Source organism: Marmota marmota, unplaced genomic scaffold, assembly GCF_001458135.2.
Source record: "Marmota marmota marmota unplaced genomic scaffold, marMar, whole genome shotgun sequence".
NCBI lineage: Eukaryota > Metazoa > Chordata > Mammalia > Rodentia > Sciuridae > Marmota > Marmota marmota.
This window is the reverse complement of record NW_026006738.1, coordinates 64,124-73,659: the sequence shown is the minus strand read 5'-3', so window position 1 is coordinate 73,659 and position 9,536 is coordinate 64,124. Positions and strand designations below refer to the sequence as shown.

The window sequence follows — 9,536 nt, the reverse complement described above, 5'->3', positions numbered from 1 at the left end:
TTGTTAAGTAATGATTAGCCCCAGAACTGGAGCCTGTGAAGCCATCAGAGATCCCAGTCCCCTTGCTGTGGCTGCCATCACTGTTCACCTTCATTACATACTGGGGGCTGTTTCCTGGCCTCTGCTTATACCAGTAAATGAAGTAGTTGCTGTGCTCACTGCTCAGGGTGCAGGTGAGTGTGGCTGAGGCTCCCAGGGAGGCAGATGCAGATGGTGAGTGGGTCAGCACAGGCAGGGCACAAAGACCTGGAAAGATACAATTTCATGAGTGATACTGAGTGCTCAAAAGAATGGAAAATACCTCCCCTTAGGATCTTTGGAGGGAAATATAGAGAGGGTCCCCAGATTGTTTTGCTCTGACCTGTGGAGAAAACAAGGGGCAGAAGGTAAATGTGAAGCCACTCCATAGTGCTGAGGTGCTTCCAAGCACTCTGTCTTGAGACTGCCCACCTAGGCCTGGATTAGGTAAGGCTCCCTTTTATCTTGTCTTCTTATAGCTAGAGAAGGCAGGAACATTGCATGCAAATTTGTTCTTCTCTTCCCCAGCTTATTTGTCTGAATTCTTGTCTGAGCTCTGAGATTAATGGCTCTGTGCTGGTAATATCCTAAATTCAGAAGAAGGTCCTCATTGGGGCCTGGTGCAGTGGCACATGTTTATAATCCCAGCATCACTGGAGGCTGAAGCAGGAGTATTGTGAGTTCAAAGCCAGCCTCAGCAAATGAGCATGGCCATAAGCATGTCTGTGAGACACTGTCTCTAAATAAAGTATCAAATAGCTGGGGATTTGGCACAGAGGCTAAGTGTCCCTGGGTTCAAACCCCAGTATCATAAAAAAAGAAGAAGAAGAAGGGCCATGGGGATGTCAGAGGTGGAGAGTGCAGTTCACCTGGTAGCAGCAGCCTTAAAAGAAAATCAATGATGCCCTCTGCACTGGAACATTTCTAGGAGTTCCCATCTCAAGTCTCATAGTGCCCACTGCTGGCCACAGGACAAATGGCACCCAAAGTGCATCATTAGTTCATGCAGAATTACCAATTATGAACCCTTAGTGTATGGCAGCCTCTTTGACAAGTGTCTTAAATAAGACACTTCAGGTAGACATTTGCAATAACCCAACAATAGCTTTATGCTTGGGCATAAACTGTCCCCCTGTATTCCGATGAAGGAACTATCATTCAGAGATTAAGAGATATCACCTATGTTCCCCAAGGAGAAAATGCCAATCAAGAGTCCTGCCAGAAGACTCACCTCAGATCTGTCCTTTCATCCCCTCTGTCCCTTGCCTCCCTACCCATCTCCTCCTCCCTCCCTTATCCCAGGCCTCCTGGACCCTCTTGTCAGAAGCATCTCTTCCTTTATCAAGTGCACATTTCTCCCTCAGTTCTATGGCAGGGAAAGGGATAATTTCTCTGCTTCTTTAATGGCATGTTACAAACAAGAACTTCTGGAACTATGAGGAAAGACTTGAAAGCATAATGAAAGGGCACAAGATTGTAGATAGGAACAGATAGATAGGAACAGACTCTAGTACTTGCACACATGAAATATGCTGCTGGGTCAGCCCCTTTTAAGCTCTGAATTCAGTCAAGTTCCTCCTGCTCTTTGAGCCTCAGCTTCCCCATTTGGGAAGAGAATACTACTTGATCAGAGTGGGGTTGTGTTTAAATGACTTAAATCATGGGAAATGTTGGATACATGCACACATACAAGTGCAGGAATGGCTGTAGTCTGTGTACTAATCAAAGGAAGGGTCATCCTAACAGCCGACTGTTCTGTGTAGAGTGTTTTATGTGTCAGATTCCTGGCCCTGGTCCTCAGTAACACCATCAGAATGTCTCCCTGTAGAACTAAAGCCAATTGATTTGTCTTCTCATCACTATGTGATGAGTGTCAACACTTCTCTAGCTGCCTCTCTTGGTTAATGTTATCTGTGTGAACCTAGGGCTGGGAGGATGACCTTAGCTCTGAAAGACTAGAAACACAATTACCAATGCTTTAAGAACTTTCCTCTGATCTGTGTGAGATGAGCCAGACTTTCTTTCTAGTCGTTCTGGTGCTGAAAGAAAATGACACTGACAGGGAAGGAGTTTGTGTCTCACTTCCCACCTGTGTGTGTCTGTGAGATGTGTACCACTGCTGTCCCATGACTAACAATAATAGCCAAATCCTTGGCTTCTGCTGTGTTGACAGACAGGGTGGCTATTGTCCCCTAGTTAGAGTCAACATATCTCTCAGGTATCTTTGAGGGCTGCTCACTCTGTATATCATTTAAGCACAGGTCTGATCTGGCTTAAGCTGTTTCCAATGGATGTATTCTTTGGGCAGTGCATCTCCAGAGCAGGGACTCATGGCTATCTGTTCCAGGGGCACTGAAACTGAGGACATCTATGTGAGCTCTTAGGAGGCCAAAGATCCTGCAAGAGGGGAGAGGAGAGAAGGCCTCAGGATGAAGAATCCATTCTGAGTAGCCCAACTTAGCATAGTGTTTGAATCAGACCCAGCTCAGGGTATTTTGAGGGCTGAACCTAGGGTCAAGACACAGGCAGATCACTTATACAGAGAGTGAGAAGGTGGACAGGAGTAAGATTTAGAGAAATGTAATGTCCCAGAGCCTTGTGTTTTGAAATCTACAGCACAGCTGATCTCCCCAAGGTCTCTCTCAGGTCCTTTGGGACAGTGATTGGTTTTTATGAAAATCCTCCCTTCACTGAGTGTTTGTGGTTAACATTCTAACCAGATATGGGGTAGTACAGGAGAATAAAGAGAAGAGAGAGAGCCCCAACTCCCTCCAGCTGCTCATGGCAGAAATTTAGCCTTATAGGCCAAGGCCACTTTCCAGATTTTGACCTGTGACCATCTTCCTATTTTCTTTATACTATGGTTTGTCTGGGCCCAGCTAAGCAGGACTGTTCACTTTACAGGATCCTGGGAGGATCCTGGAACCCTCTGAGGCTGTTGAGGACACATGACAGCAGAAGGTGGGCCACTGATCCATGACTTCCCCCTCCTCTCCTCTCCTGACTTTAGATTCAGTTTGGCCCATTCCTGGTCATTTCATTTTAATGTGTCACTTTGTCATTAGAACTGTTGCTAAATCATTTCATATAACACATTGTGTTTGCTAAAGAACCACCTGAATGTGTGGACTTATCACAATTTGCAGTCTCATTTCAACATGGTATTCTCTCTTTTCTGTGACAGCCTCCTTCCACAAAAGATTAGTAACTGGCATCAAAAATTTATTCTTAATTTTTCTCTTTGCAAAAAGATTTACCTAACCTTGTTACTAGTTGCAGAAGCCATTGCTGTTTGAGAAAAAAAAAACCTGAAATCCCCATGGTATCTTTAAGGGTTGTGGGAGTCACAGTTGTACATGGATGATCTTTGGAGGGTGGGTGGATAAGGATCCCTCCAGCAATGAGGATCCTTTTACTTAACCAAGGTCAGGCTCATGGTCATACCTAAGGCCCTGAGGCACATGAGATTCCAGAGCACTCTGCAGAATCTCCTCAGAAGTTGTTCATGCTCCATCCAAGGAAGAAGCCCAATTGTCCCTTCCCCCACCGGTACCTGAGCATGATCACAGAGCCTTAAAGATGATGTGAGTGTACATGGGAGGACAAGCCATGGATAAGTCAGAAGGCATCTCTGCAAATTCCCAGCATGGAGGAGTAATACCTGGGACAACTTATGGACAATGAACAATTGTACTCTAAAATTAAGCTAGGAAGCCCTGGAGCCATATGGGAGGAAGGACATGGGTGTAGAAGCCCAAATTTTCACACTTAGCTCCCTACTGGATCTCATCTTGGTCTCTTTAGTGATTTTTAGCCCTACATGCTGATACCTAGGGCCAGCTTTCTCCACTTCCTTACTTAGGTGAGTTCTGTACTGTGTCCTGGGCTCATTTAAATGATATTCTGACCCTCAGACCATGGTCACAGTAGCCCAGGGCATAGGATGGACTTCCAGATCAAAGTCTAAATTTAGTTTACCTGTCCTGGACCCCCATGCTGGCCTCTCTCTTGGTCTCTTCTGTGTAGTTCTAGCCTCTGTCTTGGTAGCACCTCTGCTGCCATCTGTTGGTGGAGGAGACCAAGAACTGCTGCTTCCCTCTAGGTGACAACAAAAGCCTCTGTCACCTGCAATATTGTGGGCAGAGTGCTGCCTCATTCTGTGCAATCTGTACCCTGCTCAGCACAGCACAGAGAAGAAGCATTTGTGTTTTGCAGGGAGGCAAGATGGGGTAGTTCTTTAATTGGGTCTCAGAATAAAAAGCTGTCTCTGGGCCTTGTGTTTTGATACAAAAATAGAGCTTTCAGAATAAACTGTAGGTGTTCTGTAAAGTGCCATTTCCAGAGAAACTTTTATGACACCCTTCAGAGACATTTAGTGCCTTTATATTATACATAGTAATCAAGGCTGATGCTTTTTCCTGATCTGATAGCAGTAGTAGCAATGTCATCAGAACACGTTATGCTCTAGCACCAGAGCCCAACTGTGTTTCCATCACCAATACCATCAACATCTTTCTAATCCTCATCATTATCACCTCTGTTACAACTATTATTATATGACCCACTTTTACCTACCATGCATTTTGCAGGACTTGCTCATCATCCCAGTATGCCTTCACTTTCTAACTGGGAACTTCCTTTTCTGTTCTCTGCATAAGAACCCTGTTCCCACCACTCTTAAAAATAAGTGTTTGAAGATTTTCCATATTTCCCCAGAATCAATTCCCCAGAAGGACAGTACTCTAAGGATGGTGTCACTCAGTGAAATCCAGGCTGAGCCTCTTTTAATTAATGAGACTCTTTTTGTTATTGTGTCATTTAATTTGGAAAAATAATTAAAGATCCATTCAAGTCTTCACATTTCAAAGTAGATGTAGTTGAGATCAAGGAAGACTCAATTTCTAGGACAACAGAGAAGAGTATTTTCAAGTTGTGGAAATGACCCAGGTATCCTACACTTAGGTCTGTCTCTATGTAGAAGAATTTAGCCAGGTCACCTGGGGAGAGGTGAGGGCATGAAGGCCAGTCTAGGAGGCACACTTTGTGTCCCACACAGCTCAATGCCCACTCCTCCATGGCCTGGCCATCACCACGAGCCCAAAATCAGCCTGCAGATGATTGGGTCCATGGGGCTGTGCCCAGATTACAACTGTCAAACATGGAAAATGCGCAGGCTGCTATGCTGAGCATGGCTGATCTGGATCCTGCTGGTTCTCTATGCTCTCTTACCTTGTCCCCTCTTTCTTGTGTAGGTGGCTGACATGGTTCTCATGGCCACCTCTACAGGGGCAATCTGATTATCATAAGAACACAGTACATATAGTTTTAGGAGACGGAAGTCTCATTCTCACAGGCCCACCCCAACATGCTTCCATGCTTTGAGGTCAGGATCAGGCATGCATACTAAGGACAGGAGTCTGGGGACAGGGCCTTGGCTTGTAACCTTTGTAGTGGGAGAAGCAGAGGATTACAGGCCATGCCAGAGATGCCTTAGAGCTCTGCCTCCTGAGCCCATAGCTGGGCAGGGATCATGGTCTCTAAACAGAAAGTGGAAATTCATGGGTCAGTGAGTAGTACTAATGGTAATGGTGCAGTTCTGGATGTTTCCAAAGCATTTAGAGGGGTTCAGACTAGTGGGAAATGGTTGGAGTGAATGGATCTTCCAGGACACACAGCTGTCACCACTGAGTCCCCTAACTAGGAGGAAGAGGCCCCTGCCTTACTCACTGCAGCTTCATAGCTTTTCCAGAAGGAGCCCAGGATGCTAGCACCACACCAGGGAGGTACTGAGGTACACTCTGGATTATAGGCCACACTGGCCCTGCAGAGATACTGTCCTTTGGGGATGTGAGAGTAAGAAGCAGAAAGAGTGTGTCTATGAGGAATACTGAGTAAAGGAACCCCAAATATCAGATTCTTCATATGAAACACTCCCTACATTTATGTCAGTGTGTCTATTGTGAAATTTAGACTTTTTTGCAGGCATACATGGATTAAAGGAATGAAGGGATAGTCATCATTTGATGTAAAAATGGGTGGGTATTTGATACACTCAATTCTCAAGTTTACATGAGTAATAAGTAGGATAAAGTGTCCAATATCCACAGATAATGGAGGACCTTTGGTCTTGTAGGAGGTTTGGGTGGAGTGAAGTGTGGCCAGCAGGAGGCATCCAAGATGACCTCAGGTTCCATCAGAAACATGAATGGTTTTGAGATTCCTGGAGGTTTTATTGGGCAGATTCTGAAGCCAGTTAGTGGGTCTCAGGAAACTCAGGTCAATACCCTGGCACCTACAGAGTTGTGAAGGAGGCTGACCTCCCCAGGTTTTTTGCTATGATGCCCTAATGGCTTCTCTCAAACTGATGGGGACAGAATCTTCTGGCTATCTCCCTGGGTCTGGCCTAGGCAGGACCTGACATGGAGTAGAAGGGGGAACCTGGGCTTGCAGAGAAGAAGCATTGGAGTACGGCACAAAGGGAGGATAGATCATAGATTAAAGGCAGGCATGATGAGGCGGGGCGTGCTGCAGAGGGATGGAAGATCCTGGAGACACTGCTGGGAAGGAACTAGAGCAGGGATGGCCAGTTTTTCCTCCCTCTAGACCTCAGAATAGCCCAGGCAGTCAAGAACATTTTCTCCAACTGGAACCCTCCCAAGGACACCACTGGGGAACTCTCACATGTTCATTTCTATCCCAGTGGAGATAAGTCCTACAGGACTGGGATCATTGACCTCCCTACCTATACCTGGAGGCATGTGTGTCTGTTTTTTTTTCTGGGAATGTCACCTGCTCTCCTCTCAACTGGTCATTGTCATCCTGCAGAGTGTTTGTTGGGGCTGAGAACTGAGATCACCAGTGTCAATTTTACTGGTGGACTCAAGACACTTGTGCTCAGGAGGATGAGAGAATAAACTGCAATTTTTTGTCTTGGGACATCCCTGAAAGTGATTTCCCAGGTAAACAGCTGGGTTCACTGAAGAAAGAGTTTTTACGTGGACAACCAGCTACCTTATCAAATTGAAGTTTAATAATTTACACCTACAGCAAAATTCCCCAAGCCTAATTTGTACCAACCCTACCTAGTATAACACTAGTTACATGAATACACAGCAAAACCCTCTTGACAGACCTGCCTTAAACCTCCCCAGGACACATCTTCCAAACCTAGAACCATATCTGGTCCTTCCCCTTCTTAACCATAAATAAGACCCTGCCACAGTGAAATTATCATTAATACTAATATGCAGTTTTGTATGACTGATGACTTGCTGTGGCCTTTGGGATTGGCAGACAAGTTAATAAAAATGACTTGATCAGGTGCCAATGGAATCAACTGATCCTGGGAAGGTACAGGAGCCTTTCCCTCATCTCTCAGGAATGTCTAGACAGGGATGGGAGTAGACTTCCTCCACAGCATGTATAATGTTCTCTGCTATCAGGGTGAAGAGGGCATGAAGAGGCCTTTGGTGCCAGGCTGGTGGCAGGTTTTTGTCTCACTTCCCTGTCTGCCTGTGTCACTGTGAGCAGCATTGTAATCCAACACCTGACAGTAATAGTCAGCCTCATCTCCAGCCTGGGCCCCACTGATGGTCAGGGTGGCTGTGTTCCCAGAGTTGGAGCCAGAGAATCAGTCAGGGATCCCTGAGGGCCGGGTGCTATCAATATAGATGACAAGCAGTGGGGACTGTGCTGGCTTCTGCTGGTACCATTGCACACTTTTACTACCAATATTGTTGCCTCCACAGGTGATTCTGGCTGTTTGTCCTGGGGTCACCAATACTGATGATGGCTGAGTCAGCACATAAGAGCCTACAGAGCCTACAGGGAAATAAAAGAAGAGAGAGGACCAATGGTGACAGACACTTCCCATGAGATGCCCAGTTTCCTTCTGGCCTGAAAGAGCTTCAGAAAATCTATGGAACCAAGGGCATTCCCTGGCATCAAAATCAGCCATAGTGGCCCATGAGCCTGCATGGAGAATGTAGATTTGAACTCATGAGTAAGCCCAACCCCTTTCCTCCTCAGGCTCACACAAGCCAAAGAGCACAGTGTTGGAATTTCAGCCTAAAATCTCATCCTGCAGCAGGTCCTGAGCACCATCCTGCCCACCAAAGAAAGAGCCCTATTGAGCTCAGAATTAAGGCCAGGTTAGTTATACAGGAGCCTTGGGCTTGGGTTTATGTTGGGGTCTGGGGGCAGCACCTGTGTAATGAGCCAGGAGGCTGATGAGAAGGGCCTTCCAAGTCATGGTGTCCCTGTAGCTGCTTCTTGAGTCCCAGGCTGGCCTATGTTCCCCCCATGCATCTTTTATTTCCTTGTTGGGTACAGCTGCCTGTTATGCAAATCAGGCCAGCTTGGGGCTGCTACTGGAGGAAGCTGTGTGATGCCCAGAGAAGGGCTCATCCCTAGAGAGCCAAAGAGTGGGAGGGGCAGCTCTGAAGAACTACCCCCAGGTCACAGAATGCTCCTTTACTTTTTGGTCCCAATTTTTTGGCTGTATCTCTATCCCAGGTTGTTTTCATCCAGGAATCTGGGCTGGCCTCATAATATAAAGATGAGTCTGTCCTTGTCATCAAAATCAACTGTTTGGTTGACAATAAGAGGTTTTGTCAGCTATGGGATCCTGTCCCAGATACAGCTTATAGGCTGTGTGGGTCAGTCAAATTCTTCTGTCAGTATACCTGGTATATTAAAGGTCCAATGAGGTGCTTTATCTCTCTGTCCTTGGTGTGAATGCCTCATGCAGATTTGGGTGCTCTGCCTCACATCTCCTAATGGCTGTAGGCAGTTTCTACACCTATTTTGCAATACTAATAGGTACAGAGCTTCAACATAATTGTGAACTGAGGAATACTGAACCTCTGCCATATCAACAGGGACATACTTCACAGATCAGATCAAGGAGACACAGGCATCAACACTTATTTACATCATTGTTATTTGCCATACTTGGAGAAAAACACAGCATTTCCTCCAGGTCTCATGTCATGGTCACTTACCCTCCTGCATGTGAAATCTCCCTTCAAGGGTGAGTGCTGGTCTCTCCTGAATTCTCATTCAGGAGAAGTGCATGACAGGTCCAGAGTTTTTAGCTCAATGAGATGAGCTGGATGTGTCAAGAAAGTGTCAGGAAAAGCAGGAAAATTTTCTGTGCAAACACCTAGGAAAATTCTAGAAGAGCAGATATGGGAGAAATGAAGAATTAAAAAAATGAACTTGTTTCAAAGATGACGTTTTTCTCTAGATCTCAGGTTGTGTACACTACTAATCCTCCTGTATGTTTGAATCCTAAAGTGCAAGCCCAGTCAATACCTAGGGAGTAGACGGAACTGTGACCACCCACAGAACAGGCCCAGCTGCCTGCTGAGAGGTAGAGCTGCCCCCTCCCCCAGCGCCTGCAAGGTAGAGGGAACTGTGACCACCCACAGAACAGGCCCAGCGGCCTGCTGAGGGGCAGAGCCGCCCCCTACCCCACCCCACCCCCGAGCCTGCCAGGTAGGCAGAACTGTGACCAC

At 46.2% G+C, this 9,536-nt stretch overlaps 1 gene segment (V, D, J or C); it reads right to left on the bottom strand.

The window, feature by feature from the left end:
- The window catches only part of LOC107133596, a 61,979-nt gene extending 53,683 nt beyond the window's left edge, over positions 1 to 8,296 (bottom strand). Inside the window, 1 exon segment of the V gene segment in view lies at positions 8,224 to 8,296. Within this exon segment, the coding sequence occupies positions 8,224 to 8,269 (46 nt within the window).
- Between the last annotated feature and the right edge of the window lie 1,240 nt (positions 8,297 to 9,536).